This window comes from Amblyomma mixtum, chromosome 10 (assembly GCF_055824585.1).
Source record: "Amblyomma mixtum isolate Tamu chromosome 10, ASM5582458v1, whole genome shotgun sequence".
Lineage (NCBI taxonomy): Eukaryota > Metazoa > Arthropoda > Arachnida > Ixodida > Ixodidae > Amblyomma > Amblyomma mixtum.
Genome location: NC_143021.1, coordinates 109,504,430 through 109,522,359, shown reverse-complemented (window position 1 = coordinate 109,522,359; position 17,930 = coordinate 109,504,430). Strand labels below are relative to the sequence as shown.

The following is a 17,930-nucleotide window of genomic DNA, read 5'->3' as shown; positions in this document are numbered from 1 at the left end:
ACTCTGCGATCGCAGCCGTCTTCTGGGGGTCGGGGCGAACTCCATCCTTGCTTACGACGTGACCAAGGAACAGCAGCTCGTCGTAGGCGAAGTGGCACTTCTCTGGTTTCAGTGTCAGGCCTGAAGACTTGATCGTTTCCAGCACCATCCGAAGCCTTCTGAGGTGGTCTTCAAAGCTTGAGGAGAAGACAACAACGTCATCTAAGTAGACTAGGCAAATCTGCCACTTCAAGCCTGCGAGCACCGTATCCATTACTCGCTGGAACTTCGCTGGGGCAGAGCATAGGCCGAAGGGCATCACCTTGAACTCGAAGAGTCCGTCTGGCGTGATGAACGCAGTCTTCTCGCGATCTCTTTCGTCGACTTCAATTTGCCAGTAGCCGCTTCTTGAGGTCCATCGATGAGAAGTACTTAGCGTTGCACAGCCGATCCATTGTGTCATCGATGCGAGGGAGGGGGTAGACATCCTTCTTCGTAATGCTGTTCAGGCGGCTGTAATCTATGCAGAAGCGAAGGGTGCCGTCTTTCGTTTTCACTAGTACGACTGGCGCTGCCCAGGGGCTCCTCGATGGCTGTATGACGTCGTCACGTAGCATTTCCTCTACTTGCTTGCGGATGGCTTGGCGTTCCAGCGGCGATACGCAGCCGGGGCTCTGCCGCAGTGGTAGGGCGTGTTCGTCTGTGACAATCCGGTGCTTGGAAAGCCGGGTTCGTCGCACATTCGATGCTGATGAGAAGTTAGCTTTTAACTATTACTCTTAGGCTCCTTATTAATTATTCAGAGACGTGTAATCCACCCTGATATCCATAATTTTTTGAATTTAGCAAATGTGATTACTCTGCGCGCTGTGGCCCAAAAAAATAATGGCCATTTCGACGGGTTACGCGCACTCGAGACGTTGTTTTGCCTGCAAGCTTCTCGAAAGCGAATGTATTTTACCGCCATTTAGCTATAATTTGTTGGCCCATGTCGCCGAGGGTAACCGCGTTGTTGGAATTCTAAAAAATAAGATAGATATCACTTGCGGCGGGCAACACGCCACTCTATAATTAAGGAGCCTAAGAGTAATTGTTAGAAAGTTAGCTATTCAATATTAGTTACTATTCTGCAAATTAGGATATCTTATTTGTATTCTGATGTACTGCACCGCTGACAATGCTGTTCCCACAAAATCTCTCTTCTATCTCAAGCAACCTCTTTTTAAAAATTGTGCAAAGTCTTAGGTGAAACACCCTGTATACTATGTATATAGTAGTTGTTTTCTGGAGTGTCATGATTTGGGTGAACTGCTTAAGTTTTCTGAAAATTCTCTAGAGGGGACAGGTGAAGGAAACGCGGAAAGCAAGGACGCATCTGCACGCATTACGTCACCCATATCTAACGTAACACAGTGAGGTCAGGAGGACAAAACTGGAGGAGGGACGCACTTGAAACTAATGGCCTCTTAAAGTGGGTCGGAGCTCGGAGTCCCTCGCGGCGTTCTGCTCTGGTACAGCAACATGCGACCAACCGTCCTCCCTCCCAGCAGGTCGCGAACAAAGGCGCAAAGAGGGTCTGTGGCGGAGGGAGGGATCACGTAAGACCCTCTCCTTGTATCCCAAGCAGGTCATTCAGTAACGTCACTCGCGCACGCAGTCGCGACACGCCGGAAATCGTGCCGCTTCCCCTCAGCTGAAAAACGCCTCCTCCTCCACCTTCAAGGTCCCCAAGCCAAGCGCGCCCCAGACGGATACCGGCGAAAAGGTCTAGGCGGCATCTGTACGGTGTGTAAAAGAGCGGTGGCTCGTTTCACGCGTTTGTGCGGGATCCAGCACAAAGTCTGAAAAAACGGAGCGGATAGTGGGAGTTTCCATGGCTTCACACAACCGGGGCTTATGTGGGCGGTACATATTTATTTCCTTCGGCACGCGCACCCCTTCTTTTCTTTTCACCTGAAAGCTTACTTTGCTTTGTTGGAGTCTTGCATTTGCCTACTGCGGAGTGTTTACCGTTCGGTCAGATACTAGATTCAGTGTTCGCTATGTCAGTATTGGAGTCGCGTTTTTTCTCTCTTATTCAACTGCAACTTCGTATATCTCGTAGGCGAATGTTTCCGAGTGTAGGCGAATGTTTTCTATTTTTGGGGCAAGGGAATGATGAACTCTAGTTTCTATATCCGCGGGGACGTCCTTGCTTAACATGAATCGTCAAAAGTTTACGAAATGCGACCATGCAGAAACATTTCTTTTTAATCCAAGGTGTATTACAGAAATAGTCAACAGAACTATAAAAAGCCCGTGGCGTCACAAAGTCATGCCTCCATGGGATCGTACTTAAGTTCAGCAGTTGCAACAAGCCGGTTACTTGCCCCTTCTCACTTCAAGAGTTCGACATGCTACTACCGACATTGGAGCACCATCCTGATAGCAGAGCGCCTAAATTTGCAAATAATTATGTGCAGGTGATAAGCCATATTCAAAAAAATATTTTAAGAAAAGGAAACAAAGCGATCTCATACGACCTCAAATTTTTATTATTTGCTTCACGCAAACTTTTTAAATTCGCACCATGAATAACTTATGAGAATAACAGTGCCTACTAGAGGCAACATCAAAACAAGTTTGCAGAATGTAGGTCACATTTTTTCCCAGTTTCCTTTCGTGGCGGTCTCATCTAGATTACTCAAACAGAACACTGTTTCAATCTGCACGGAAATGAGTAAAGTCGAACCAAAACGTATGGAATTGTCAGTGGGGTTGCCATGTACAGCACTGACGAAGGTGCAAAGGATGCTATGCGGAATGGGAAAAAACAAAACTTCAAAGGGCAGAAAAAACTAAACTTAAGCTGTGGAGTGGTAAATCACTCGGTTTATGTGTACAGCCACAATTTTTGCGAACACAGTGCTGCGCAGCAGTCCAGCCTTCGTGAGTGCCAGCGTGAGCTTCGTCAGCTTCGTCTTCGGTATGCCTTTTTCTCCTTCGTCGGAGCTGGCCGCTGGGGAATCAACGCGAACTACTTTTCTTAGAAAGCTTATTTTATGAAGAAAATCGGAGACAACTGCCTCAGCAGCACCCAGTGAAGAATAGACCGCCTTTTGTAGAAGGTTATTTGAACGCTTGTGCGCAGTTTCGTATTCTTAATCATAATTTTTCATTACTTCAGGCGGTTTTAATTTTAGTAGTGTTTCTGAATTTAACTTTTGGTTACTTTTCATCTAGCAGTGATGTGTGTTCCTGCATGCGGCATTGAGGGTACGGGAAATCTTTGCTTTCGGTGTGTTTTTGCATTCTGCCTACCCCACCGCGTAGAACAAGACACCAGCAGAGGAGAGAGTCAGTGCACTGCTGGTTGCCGTATTTCTCCCCTCTGCGCGCTTCGTTTTCACTTTCGCGGCGACCTACTTGCACGGGGCGCACCACATGTCGGCGAGGCCTCTCGGCAGTCGAAACCGCCGCTAATCGCGTGTTGACATATGGACCGAGGGTGCGCTACGAGGACGGAGCTGGAATTTCGTTCCGCATCACGGAGCCAGTCATGAAACGGGCTCGTTCCGCCTGGTTCTTCTATCCCTCGGCTCTCTTAGCCGCTGTGCAGCGCCGTACTTTCGTGTCTCTTATTTTCAGAGCACTCATTACGCGCTAAAATGTCGAAGGGCTCGCCGAGGGAGCTGCGCAGCATCAGTTGCGTCATGAGACAAGTGTCTGTGCCGCCTTACCGCGAGAAGTGCCTTTTCTTCGAGCGATGTCTACAGAAAGAAAACAAAGCAAAGTATATCGAGCAAAGTAAGTCTCACAATTACAGCACTCGTACAAAACATTATTTCGTCATTGCACAAACCCCAACAAATTACGGACGGCAGAGCATTAGTTACACCTTGCCTCTTCTTCTAAACACAATTCAATAGTTATGGTGTGCAGATAACACTATTATTATTTTTATTACCTCACTGAAAGTGTGCATTTCTGTAAATATGTTTTCCACACTGCGTGTATGTTTTTTCTTCTTTGCCGCAATCGTATGTCACCTTTTCTACAGTCTTTAGTTAAACATTATGTGAAAGTACCATTTCGCCCTCTTGTTTCTGTTAAAATATATTTCATTGCATAGTCAACTCTTACGCCGAAGTTACCAAGTTTTTGTACGGGGCGCAGCCCTTCGTCAAGCCTTCAATAGGCTTTTTGGCTGCGCCCCTAGCATCCTTGTGATGTTGAAATAAAGATGACTTGACTTGACATTCTATAACGGTACGATGTACCTTCGTCGGTGCGGTCGATGATGCAGCTCTACAACGCCTTATTCATGGGATTTCTTCGCTACAGCCTCTCTGCACTTGGAAACATTCAAAAAAAAAACATCAAGCCCCCCCCCCCCCCGGTGGTGTGCCTTTCAATTGATGTGGTGGACATGTACTATAGCATTCCACGGAGCGCCGCCTTGAAAGCTGTCGAAGAAAGTGTTGAACACTTCGGAACTGTCAGGTTTCAAAACCACTGTGAGATGAATGTTAACTGCTTTCTCGAATTGATTGCATGCTACCTATGCTCCTTGTACGTAGAATTTGAAGGTGAATTTTTTTTGCAAAAAGGAGGCATAAGCATTGAATCTTGTTTGACGCCTGGGTGCCCAACATTTTCTTGGCACACGGTAATCGGAGGATATCAGCACCCTAAATGCGCATAATATCTTAACTTGCTTTAGGTACGTTTATGATTATTTGCTTTGCCTTCCCAACAACGCAATTGATTCCATAAACATGGAAAGCATTCTTAATGAATGGAAGATAGCTTTTCCTGCCCTTCAGTTCACTTCTGAAACCCCAAAGGACAGTCAGATTAGATTCCTAGACCTGCTGGTGACTTTCAGCGACAAATACACTTGCTGGGCTTACAAGCCTAGAGCAGAAAAACCGCTGTAGCGGTTTGACTACGGTCATTCCAGAATCGTAAAGCGATCTGTAGCTACGTCTTGCCTGCAACTAGCTATAAAGAAATCTTGCTCCCACTCGATATTTCACAGCGTAGACCAACAGGTCGCCCGATTGAAGGAGAGCGGTTATCCGGAGCAGTTACTTTGCGGCATTGCTGAAAGCTTACTAAGAGAAGCTACCCATGGGTCCCACAAAACTAAGAAAACGAGCTACGAGGGACGCCCTGTTGCGATGCCGTATATCCATAATATCTCCCACAGAATAAGGAGGACAGCTAAGAAATACGGAGTACAGGTGGTTTTTTCAGCTGCGAATAAGCTTATTGGAATGTGTACAAAGGTCGACGAGAATGAAGACCACAAAAAGAAACCTGGGTGCAACATCAAGCACGAAGCACCTATGCAAAGTGTGACGAAAACGTCGGTTACGTAATTCCGCTCAGCTGCCAACGCTCCTACGTAGGGCAAACGGGCAGATGCCTTAACAAGAGGCTCAGAGAACACGAAGGATCATGTGAGCAACTTGCAAAATCCGGGAATCTGGCACCTCATTGCGCACACTGTAAATGCACGCCATTGCTAAAAAACACCAAGGTAATAGGTCGGGCTAGAAACAGACGGGAGCGAGAAATTATCGAAGCTTTCGCAATGCACGTTGCTCCAGATAAGCAATGCGTCAGCTCGCCTTCGGTGATGTTAGGGGGAACTGAATTAACCTAACTCAAGAATAGTAGTAATCTTTGGTTGTTGTAAGCGCAAGTGTTGATCGTTTTTTTTTCCTGTTTTTTTTTCCGGTTCTTTTTCCTTTTTTTTCTTTTTTTTCCGGTTCGCCCCCTTTTTCCTTGTTTTTTCCTTTTTCATTTTCTTGTCAGCGCGTGCGCTCTTCCATCTTCTGTGTATAATATAACGTCAATATGTGTATATAATCGTGTTTCTTCAGAGATTAAACAGTTGTTAGAAAGCGCTTCGTCCTGTGTGTTCGTCTCTTTTTCCGTATTTTGATGGCGCTCACCAATACCTTCAAGAATGTATTTCCAACTAGCCCCAGTAGTAGTTCTTTTGACTTCGAAGATGAATCACGGACTGGTCGAATATTTTCCATACATGCGCTCGCATCTCGAGGACATTTGAAAACCTGGAATGCATTCGCAGTGCTCTCTGTTGACCCCAATTACTTTTCAACAAAATGACCTTACGAGACCGCAGAACGCCATAAAATTCGGTCAAACGTTCCTAATCCGCGCGGGTGCCACATGGTGATGAACTAAAAAAACTGCTGCAGAAAATTTGAGCATTTGGCTCTGGGCATTGACCTCCTTTGCCTGACAGAATTAGGCAGCACAACCAAGAAGACTTTATAAGTCATATTCTGGAACGCACAGGAAGGCTAGGCTGTCAGCGCGCGCCGTAATTTACTCCCCGCCTATACACATGAAAATAATGCCCCACTGATTTTGCGCGGTGTTCGGTGCTGGTGCCCCACAAACCGCTTTAAAGGGTGATGTTACAGAAAGCTGGGCATATCACTGAAAGTATTGTCGAACTCAAGTCTATTTGGAGGCCTTTGAAATGAGCATGTAGTATGGGAATGAAAGTGATAACATCTTCGAGTCTATGAAACTTTGGATGGAGAAAGAGGCAGCGTAAGGCCCTTCATCAAATGCCGAGGCGGGGGTGGAGAGCAAGGGACGGAGGCGTGCGCTCCGTGAAGGCACGCTCTTGGGAGCGAAAATAACTTTTTGGGCCGGGAGGAAAAATCAGTGACCCCAATTCGATTGTGTCGCGCCGCTATTCTGTGCTTTCTTCCCCTGTCTCGCGAACGCCCCGCAGGAGAGAAGGGGCCCAACAAGGCAAATAGCACAGGCCACCGGAGCTCGTGCCTGCACGTCCCAGAAAGAAGTAGGGAACACAAACGAGGTATGCTGACATTCTGTTCAGGCTGTGTTTGTGTTTTTTTTCGCCTCGTCCTGCGGTTCTCTTTGCAGCGGTCTCGAGACGAGGACTGGGCTTCCGGGAAAGCCACGAAAAAAAAAAACGGCGGTAGTATACCACAAAAAAAAACTTTTCTTCTCTCGATCCCTCTGTGGAAGGAGAGCTGTACTAAAGAGGTGAAAGGGGGAGGACGGGGAGGAAGCGTGCTGAGAAGGGCGCAGTCGGCCACCGTTGAGGTCGACCCTAAACTGGTTTCTCGCAGCGGCTCCAAAGGTCACGACCGAGCCGAAAAGGGTCAGGTGTGCCCTACAACACCTCGGCGGGGCCTTCACTCCTCTGGAGGGCCGACGCTGCTGCTGATTTTTTCTGAGCGCCCTTTGCGCTGCCATTATACAGCAGCGCATCCGTTAGGTCTACGAAATTTACCTATCATTTTAAGTAGGAATTAGAAAACAGAGAAGTGGTTTTCTGGTGACCTTTAGGTCAAATCAAGTCAAATATTTATTTAATGCTCCCCACGAACATCGAGGATGAGAGAAAAAAATCAGCTGTTTTAAGCATTATGATGCGTTCCCATACTCATTTAGTGCAAGAGCAGGAGCAGCGTGCACATTGAGAAGTACTATGTGCGAAACAGCTGTTCAATTGATGAATAATACATGCTCACACTTTCATGAGCGTAAGCAACGAAATTTAGACAAAACTACGATACCCTTGTGAGTCACATTTTGCCAGTGATTAAAATGAATTTCTGTTCTTAACTGTCTAGGATCTAACAGCAGTTTGGTTTGGGCTAGTTGGTAACAGTTGTTCGAAAACATACCGCAAAAAGACACGGATGAAACAGAACTTGAGGGGACAGGCGCCACCTTGCAACTTTATTTTCGAAAAGCCACCACGTCCAATATTGATACGTGGCGGCTAGAAGCAGCAATAGAAACAGCAGAGGTAATCTGCTACGCAAGGGACCGACGGCTTGAAGTAGTCTCACAGCACACAAGCTCGCACCTCAGCGTCGTCTCCGTAACAAAACCACTTCGTCGTCCTCCCAGCGTCCGTAGCATGACCCCCCTCGCGGCAAAACCACCGTCCCGGTGCGCACTACACAGGCCAGCTAGACGGCGAGTTGTAAGGTTTGAGGCGGGACACCCCAAGCAGCACACCAACAATGGACCGACGCTGGCATAATGCTGGTCAAAACCGGCTCGAAAGTCGTACCGACGTCGGCATTGGGGCAAAAAGTTACTTTTTCCAACCTTGGCCTGATGTTCGGACCAACACTGAACCGTCATTCATGCCACTATCAGACCACTGTTCAGCCGCTCTACCAACACTGAACCGACATTCATGCCACTCTCAGACCACTGTTCAGCCGCTCTACCAACACTGAACCGACATTCATGCCACTCTCAGACCACTGTTCAGCCGCTCTACCAACACTGAACCGACATTCATGCCACTCTCAGACCACTGTTCAGCCGCTCTACCAACACTGAACCGACATTCACGCCGCTATTGTACCCACTTTCAGCCACTCTACCAACACTGAACCGACATTCATGCCACTATCAGACCACTGTTCAGCCGCTCTACCAACACTGAACCGACATTCATGCCGCTATTGTACCCACTTTCAGCTGCTCTACCAACACCGGCTTGACATACCACAATTAGGCCACTGTTCAGCCTTTCTGCTAACGCTTGCCCGAAGTTTATGCCATTGCATTTCCAGTTCAGCGAATATTCACATTCCAGTTAATGTTCGCATTGGGAAAGCCATGGGTTTTGGCATTGCAAAGCTGCAATCATCTCTTCTATACACATGCACAACAAAATGAGGCAACGAAAGAATCCAACTAAGAAACTATTTATTAAATAATTAGGCACCATGGCTGGGGACGCGCGGTTGCGCGAGTCCTGCGAGGCAGCGAGGGCCGTGCAGGAGGCGGGACCTTGGGAAGGAGCCAGGGCCGCGCGGGAGGAGGATTTCTGGGAGGTGGGGGCCGCTTGGGGAAGGGAGGGCACTGTGCTGGGGGCTGAAGCACAGGGGCTCGCAGTGGTTGCCAGGCCGGCAGCGGTACTTGGCAGAAACGCTTCGGCAAAACGCCTTTTGCGTCGGCCGCCACGGTCCACCGAACCTGGCAACCACTTCCTAATAAACCCCTGCGCTTCCACCACATCCGCCCCCGTGTTCTCACAGATGGCATCTGCATAAGATAAGCGTTCGTTTTAGGCCAGCAGAAAAAGTTTGCTCGTTAACAGAAATCAAGATTATTTCAGCAACAGAGAAAACAGAAAAGGCCACAAGTACATGTTAACTCAAAGTGCGTGCCAAAATGAAAGGACTACAGTATCCAAATACAACTTGAGGAGAAAATCCACCTGAAAGCTCTTCTAACCAACTGTATAAAGCTGCTGCGACATCACGGTCGACCACTTTGCACTACTAACATATGGGAGCACAAATGGCTGGCAGATACAAGGCACGACTACGATCCATGACAAGAGATGGATATGACTGTTGGGAGGGCTTTCTTTGAAAGGCATCTGCTGACTCATATATCTTCAGATGCACATGGAAGAAAACTGCAGATGACTACCCCCATAAACACAGTAACAAAATATTCACCTGTAATGAAAAAGAAAACTGGTAAAGTATCAACTGAAAAGAAGAAAAGAAAAAGCGCAGCAGAACCTGGTGCATGTTCTTCCACTCATCTTCTAAAATTCAGTTAAAAGCTACTGCAACAACATACCTGTTGCCACCTTGCATAACTTCAGGGCAATAAATGACCACTTGCCCTTGCGGCCATGGAGGCTGTACATCCTCTGTACAGCCACCCCCATGATGGCGGTCATTATGTTGGAGCCCACCTCCCTCAGGCCCTTGCCCCCCAGGCGGACCAGCTGCTTTCGCTGAAAAGAAACACCACAGGTGCACAAGCTATTAGGCACAAACATCAATTATAATTTCATTTAGTTTAGCAGAATCGAATAGCTAAGACAATTGTGTGACTACCTGTCAACAGCCCATGCGAGTACCTACAATCATAATGCATAATTTCTGTATGATACAATAGCTTGACTAGTTGCTACCAGCAGAAAGCACCACCACCAATATGGACATTCTTTTTTTTCCCAGTTTACTAAGAGCAGGGAAACTAGCGATTAAGCAAAGGTGGCCAACTCCTACCCATTATGCTTTGCATCTTGGACATTATTATATTATAACTATAATGCTTTTTGCAGATATCTATGTGCTCGATGTGTTTTCTCTGCACAGCCGTTACGCTAAAATTGATTTGGTTTGTAGAACTTAAAGTTCCAAAGTGACTCAGGCTATGATGAGGGACACCATAGTGGAGGGCTCCGGAAGTTTCGACCACGTGGGGTCTTTAACATGTGCCACTGACATCACACTGCACACGGGCGCCTTGCTTTTCGCCTCCATGGAAAACTGGCCATCACGGCTCGGTTTGAACCTGAGTCTTTGGGTTCAGCAGTCGAGTGCCCTAACCACTGAGCCACCATGGCGGGGCTCACTACCCTGAAATTGAGCAGTCTAATTAATGCTATACAAAGGGCGCTTATTTAAATCCCCAAGCACCTGAGTAAAGCTGCGTGCTTAGCAACCACATTTAATTAAACGATGTTGCTTGTTTTTGGCAGCAGATTAAGTAATGAAATGTGCATAATGTGAGCAAAAGACAGGGAAGAGGTGGGTTAAAGCTGCCCCATTATTTGGGAAACCTAGCCGAAATTAAAGACGCGCTGAGAGAGGACCAACTTCCAGCTGTGTTCACAGCAGTTCATGCAACAGTATATTAACCGAAAGCTCAGCTTCCTGTAAAACAGACCTTACAACATCCTTAATGTTAGCTACAAAGTCCACTGCTGAACTAAATTAAAACAGCACAACAATAAATGACAAATGTAAGGAAAATGAGGGGCTCGTTATGAGACACATACGAAGAAAGGCAGCCACAGGCAACAAAAGCATAGGGGATTTTTTTTTGCTGTTGATCGATGTAAAACAATAATGTAATCACAGAAATATTTGACTGAGAAAAAAAATTTGTTGGAACCAAGTCTGTTATGCAACGACCGGCCACCGGCAGAGCTCTGGAAAACTACATCGAATGACATTGAGTGACACCATCTGAGAGCAACTGCCCCAAAAAAGCCTGTGACTGCACCGCCAAATACCAAGCTACTACAAGATGTGATAGGTGCAATGCTTCGCACAGAACCAGCATCAGTAGCTTGGTTTGCTGTTTAGCGCTCCTTCTCGCCTAAACGCTCTGATGCGACAGCAGTCTCGCAGGTGGCATTTTCTTTGCATTGCGTGGCTGAAACATGATGTGACAACTGGCACTTGCCGTAAGCAATATTGCGAGCGCCACATGTTCAGCACTGCTACTGAGCCCAACAAATTGATAGGAGCCAAAGAGCAGATAAAGAGAGTCCCCTAACAGCTGTCCCGACACGTGATGCAGTTTTTGCAAGCTCTGCTACCGGCTGGGCATTGCGTACCACTTTTGCTTCCAACAGTAAATCTCACCACACAAGGAATCGACAGGGCGTTCCAGTGAACACTCTCAAAAATTCCTAAAGAAGCGCAAGTTCGATATGGGAAAACAATTTTTTTTTTGGAGGAACGATCTCTCAGCAGTGGTGGACATAATTTACTGCATAACTGTGCGTGTGTACCTGCAAATATTTCTTCTATTTTGAACTCCCTATTAGGAATTCCTGAAAATGTTCACTGAAACAGCCAGTGTGTATATCAGCGAGCAACTTTCATGAACAAGACATTTACATTAACAAAACACACTGTGACAGCACACTCCAGCACAACAGTAGGAATTATATCTATGAAGAGCATGTTATTCACAGAGCACGGCATGCAAATACTCTTGGAGCTCAAGATTTCTTCACAAACCTCGGAATTACATTATGCATGCAATTCGTTAGTAGGCATTCATTTTTTCCAGACACGAATTATCAGAAACATTAAATCACCAGTCCAGCAGCCACGCTGTCGTCCTGGACGGCAGCTTCCACAGTGTCCAACTCCTCGGGGGAGAATGCGGGCAGTGCAAGGGTGGGAGGCGGTGGCGAGGGGGACACTGGCCGAGTCCTCTGCTCCAGCTGCCGGTCCGACCGCAGCAGCACGTGATCCTCCAGCCTTTGTAACTGCTGCATTAAGTCGCGCTGCTGCTGTCGGACCTCCAGCACCAGGCACATCAGCTTCAGCAGGGTAGCTGAAACTGAAGCAATCAACAATTTCAGTGAGAGCAGGGTTAACCTGGGCGCAATAATATCATTTGCGCACTGAGGTACAATAAAGAACAGTATGAGGCTAACAGTAGGCAGCAACACACTCTGTACTATGCTCCTAAACTTCCCCCAGTTTTTATCCTCCAGGACACTTCTAATTCATGTTCTATTCCTTGCTAGCCTAATTTAAATGCCATAAATGTCACCATGCACTGACAAACACCTAGGTGAAATGGAGCTGCTCTATGTGTGATAGCTAGCACAGAACCTGCAGCCTTGTTGTGTAAAGGACTTCTCAGTCTATGAGCTTCGCCAATTTTTACATTGCTTCATGGGCATTTCCACTGCTATTGCACCATGGCAGAGATGGCAGCAGTTAGTCGCAAATGGATTCTTCCAGTGTCATGAGAAGCATGTGCTAATAGAAGCGAGAAAGCAGAGCAGGCCTGTGCCCTTAATATAGCATTGCACCATTTGGAAAGTATTGCTCACGGCAAAACCCACATTGGCCAAAATGCTGGAGGTAGACATCTGTTCTAACTGCAAGTGCTGGCAGGGATCAATGCATTAAAACTGCAACAAAGATAGCCCTTATGGAATTATAGCCCTTAGCTGACAAGCGAAATGCAACAAAGAGGTGGACCAAATGTTTCTTGCTAGGCACAGGAGGTCCCAAACCGTTGAGAAATAAAACAAGGTCACATTTATCTCTTACCACGCATCCATTTTCTGCAGGCAAGACAAGACTAGGAGCCAGCTGATGTGCTCACAAGGCAGTTAGGCTGTTCAGTTCTTTCCTAAGCAAGAGGTCCTCCTTCAGAGCATGCCACTATTATTGGCTGCTTATCTCCTTCAGCACCCTTTATGGGAGCTTTGTGATAGCGCAATTAATTTTTTTTCAGCACATTTCGCTGCATCCAAAGCACTGCATTGACTTCCAACCAGTAAACTTTTAAAATACTTTGAAAGACAATGAAAAATTACAATATGGGCCTTGCTGACCAACCGCGACCAAGCGACCAAATTATGCTGGTAAGGAAACAAATGCACAGAACATGGGACTACTGTGTAGAGTGCAATTCGTAGGAGTGGCTTCCTGGTGGTGATGTAGGCCGAGAGAGGCAACAGAAATGCCAGGATCCAAAAGAACCCAACAAAAGCACAACATACAGCTCTTGGGAAGGGCACACAACAACCACTCCACTATGAATTACAAGAGGAGAAAGCAATGGAAGTACTAGGTTGTAAATTCCAGTACCACTTCAGTTCAATACAATGGTTTTTGAGAAATACATGTGATGATTTTCAGAGTGACCCCTTTCAAAGCACATAGTTTGAAACTAGAAATGTGCTTCTAGCACCGTTTCAAGAGCCACTGAGGAGAACTCCGTGCAAATATCTTCCTGAATAAGTATATTCTCTAGGTCTTTCTGGGCCTGTTGACTGCTGCTCGGCAGCAGCAGGTACAATGAGAAATTTAAAATTTGCTCTGTTTTTCTTTAAGGCAAAGCAGATCTAGCTTCTATATTTTGTTGTGTCACTTGATACTAGACAAAATAAGAGTGTAATCAAAAGAAAGGAACACAGTGAAAAGACGGGACAAGCAGTATTTGTTCTGTCCTCTCACTGTGTCCCCATGTTTGGCTTGCATTTCTCTTTTTGCACAAAAGTAAACAAAGTGAAAATCTCACCATCAACAGTCCCAGCTGTCGACCCCTCCAGCTTGCTGGGTGGCGCACTGTTTTCGTTCACGCTCTCCCCAGCGTGATTCAGTGGGGCTGGAGATGAACATGCGTCATTGATGGCAATCCAGGAAGTACAGAACACACTACTGTGTACAACCACAATGTCACATTTCTATCCTAATTGAATGCAGAAATGCTACTTCAGGATATTTTTGGAGAAGGGACAGAACAGTTGCATGGCCAGGCTGTTTTTCATACAGGTGATCTTTTTAAAACACAATAGACACAAAATTACAAAGTTCAGAAACAAATTCCTGGTTATATAGAGATGCCCCCCAGGCAATAGTAACACTTCCTTTGGCCGAAAAGATATTTTAATTTGGTTTCAATCACAGGCTGTACAAAGACTTCATAATTCAAAACCCATCAAAACCGACACCTCCATGACAAGTAGTTGACGTGACAAACAATGTCACATCATGCAGATACCTATGACACATAAAAGAACGTTGTGATCCGACTGCGGCGGCGCGTTTCGATGGAGGCGAAACGCAAGAGGTGCCCGTGTGCTGTGCGATGTCAGTGCACGTTAAAGATCCCCAGTCGGCTGAAGTTATCCCAGGGCGCTGCGGCACCTCCTTCTTCCTTTCTTCTCACACTCCCTCCTTTATCCCTTCTCTTATGAATGTCCACCGAAATGCGAGAGAATTACTGCATCACTTTCTTTCCTGAAAAATCAGTTTTCAATTTTTTAAATATGTGTCTATAGTACTTCAATAATTACATTTCTCATGCACCAGCATGGTGCATTGGTACCGTATTTTCCGGTGTATAAGACGCGGCTTTTTTCAAAAATCTTGCTGGTGCGTCCTATACAAGGGTGCGTCTTATATGCGAATTTTTCGTTTTTTTTTTAGAGAGTTCAGAAATTACTCAGGTTCATGTTCAAGCCTTTTTTACCGAAAAAAATCACTAGCAATGAAGCGGTTGTAACACGGTTAATACTTCAATACGGGGACCACCGTGCGCAACTTTTTTTAGGTGAACTTTATCATGAAACGACGGGGATGACGACTTCCGGGATCACAAACACACCACCGTTTCGGAGGCCCCAAGCAAAAGTAATGTGAAATGCCAAAAGATGACGACAATCACGCTTCTCGCCATTGTCAAGACAAGCCAGGACAAGCCGGCGTTCTTTTTTCAGCCACCCTTTGCCACTTTGTTTGCTCCATGTACGTAGTGCGAAGAGAATATTTCAGTCGCGTTGCCACCAGAAATGGGCGAACTTTTTGATAGCGCATCCGAAGGTGAAGACTTCCAAGGTTTTAAGTAGAAATAAAATGTTCTTATGGACATGTGGGAGAGTTTTTTCGTTTTTCTTTCTTTTTTTCCAAAATGTGGGCAGGAATGGCGTGAGTGTTGCCTTTTTTGACCACTTAGCGTTGCTTAAGAATTTCTCACAAGTACGGTGAATTTCGTGATGGTCGCGCAAGCGTGTTTAATTGATCCTCACTAGCCCAACTGGGAAAACTGGGGTGCGTCTTATATAGCAACTTTTTCAATTACAGCCTGCATATATGGCGGGTGAGTCTTATACACTGGAAAATACGGTACATTTAAGGACACAAAAGAAACTGTCATGGCGAAACCAAACACAGAGAGCGGAATATATGTCATGTGAATAGAAACCTGTTCGCAGTACTGTTAACGTGGGTAAGAGAGTTTGCCACGAAATGGTTACTGGCAGAATCACTGCTGATCTGAGAGCATGGTAAATGTAAAAAGCTGATGCCAAGTCTGAGCACGTTCCATTTCTCTGCAAGTGCAATTAGCTACGGTGGAGTTTTTTTCCCAGATTTTGCAAGCATACTACCATAAATCCCCAATCAAAACTAACACAATGTCGACCTTACATTAAATAGAAATGAGAAATGGTGTTTTAGTTTTAAGGCGGTTAACATCCAAAGGCGACTCAGGCTATGAGGGACGCCGTAGTGAAGGGCTCCGGAAATTTCGACCACCTGGGGTTCTTCAACGTGCACTGACATCGCACAGCACACGGGCCTCTAGAATTTCGCCTCCATCAAAATTCGACCGCCTTGGCCGGGATCGTACCCGCGTCTTTCGGGTCAGCAGCCGAGCGCCGTAACCACTGAGCCACCGCGGCGGCTTAACAAATGAGAATTCATGTCTTACGTGGTGACGGCGGCTGTACAACATCGTTGTGGCCCTCATTTCCTAAAAAAGAATTGCACATGAACGTCTTGTTGAGTATGCAAAATAATTTCTCATCAATAAAGAAATATGAGAATTTCAATTACCAGAAACTGCCGAGCTTTCTAGGGCTGAAGTGAACTCGTAGCGCCGCACCTTTTTTTCGGCGCTCTTGTAGGATCCTGCAAACATTCTCAATATCTCGACAAAAACCATGTCATCTCCAAGCAACAGTACGGATTTCAAAAAAACAAAACAACTGAGGCCGCCTTACTGGAAATCAAAGAAAAGCTAATTGAAAACATAGAAAATAAACTGCTAACAGTTGGCATATTCCTCGATATGAGGAAAGCGTTTGACTCGGTTAACCATAAGATATTGCTTGAAAAAATGCATTGTTATGGAATACGCGGTGTTCCTTTAACCTTATTTGCTAGCTACCTTGACAACCGATCTCAAACAACTATCATTAACGGTATTTCATCTGGGATCGGTCAGATTGTGTCTGGTGCGCCACAGGGCTCCGTTCTAGGACCAACGTTGTTCTTATTATATATTAATGATATCGTCAACCTTCATCCAGCAGACAACATTATAATCTATGCAGACGATACTAACGTATTTTTTTCAGGGCAAGATAGTAATATTTTGCAAGCAGCCTCCAATAGTTGGTTATCCCAATTGTCTGTTTGGTTAAAATCAAATAGGTTAGAACTTAATGTCAGGAAAACAAAGTACATACTGTTTAGAGCCAAAAATAAGGAAGTTCCGAACAACTTCCAAATTCACTTCGAGCAAGCTCCTATAACTCGTGTCAGCTCTACAATGTTCCTTGGAGTCATTTTTGAAGAACATTTACTCTGGACAGATCGTGTAAACTACGTTTGCACTAAAATGGCTCGCTCTGTTGGTATCCTAAATAAATTTCACACAATACTGCCTCGAAAATTCAAACTACAAATTTATTTCTCTCTAGTCTTTTCGCATGCACAATATTGTTTGTTGATCTGGAAAACGACTACCTCAACCAATTTTGTGAAAGTACTTACTTTACAAAAAGAGCTGTACGAGCGATTGATAACTTACATTACAGTGAGAGCACGGGTCCTTCCTTCCTCAACCATAGACTGCTAACCATCACGGCCGCTTACCACAAGAAGCTTGCTGTTTATATCAGAAACCTTATGAAAGGAAACTGGCAGACTTTCGAGAGCACATATTTAATTGCCCAAACAGCATACAGTCTTAGGCACCCTCAATACCATGCACCAAAATCTCGTACAAACTATGGGTTCCAAAAACTAACTCACATAATTCCTCATAATTAAACACGTATCCATACTTAACAGAATTGTCGCTACAAAATATGTCCGAGGGCTGCTTTGCTGACTTGATGCCCGTTCAGCTGCCTGTATAGCAACACTCAGGCCAACAGACTATCAGTTTGAAAGCCTGTGAAACACTCATGTGGCAGAGGCATTGTTTTATTTACAATTAAAAGTGTGATTCTGGTTTCTAGGATTTAACAGCTTTAAGCTATGAAGAATGACGTAGCGGAAGACTCCAGATTAATTTAGACCACATGGGGTTGTTTAACATGCACTGATATTACAGAGCACAAGCGCATTCTGCACTGCTCCATTTCACCACAGACAGGATGTAACCTGGGCCCTCGGCTCAGCAGCATGGACCACTCAGCCACTGCGACAGGCTAACAATTCAAACTGAACTAAATGTAAACAGCTGGATGAGTTGGTTCTGAATTTGCATTATGAAACACTGTCTCAGTGCACAACAAACATGGATGAGGAAAGAGCACACAACGCAAAGCATCAATTGATGTCTGGCATTTGTATTGTGTGCTCTTTCCTTGTCTGTGCTTTTTGTGTGCCAAAAAATGTTTCATA

At 45.6% G+C, this 17,930-nt stretch overlaps 1 protein-coding gene across 1 annotated transcript; it reads right to left on the bottom strand.

Annotated features, from left to right (window-relative positions):
* Positions 1–4,785: 4,785 nt before the first annotated feature.
* Positions 4,786–17,029, bottom strand: LOC149326648 (uncharacterized). The gene is made up of 7 exons (XM_089564640.1): positions 16,131–17,029; positions 16,006–16,047; positions 13,813–13,899; positions 11,864–12,111; positions 9,598–9,757; positions 8,729–9,048; positions 4,786–4,791 (listed from the first exon to the last, which is right to left on the bottom strand). The coding sequence occupies exons 1-7, from the start codon at positions 16,237–16,239 to the stop codon at positions 4,786–4,788; spliced, it is 972 nt and encodes a 323-aa protein (XP_089420766.1). The 5' UTR covers positions 16,240–17,029.
* Positions 17,030–17,930: the final 901 nt, after the last annotated feature.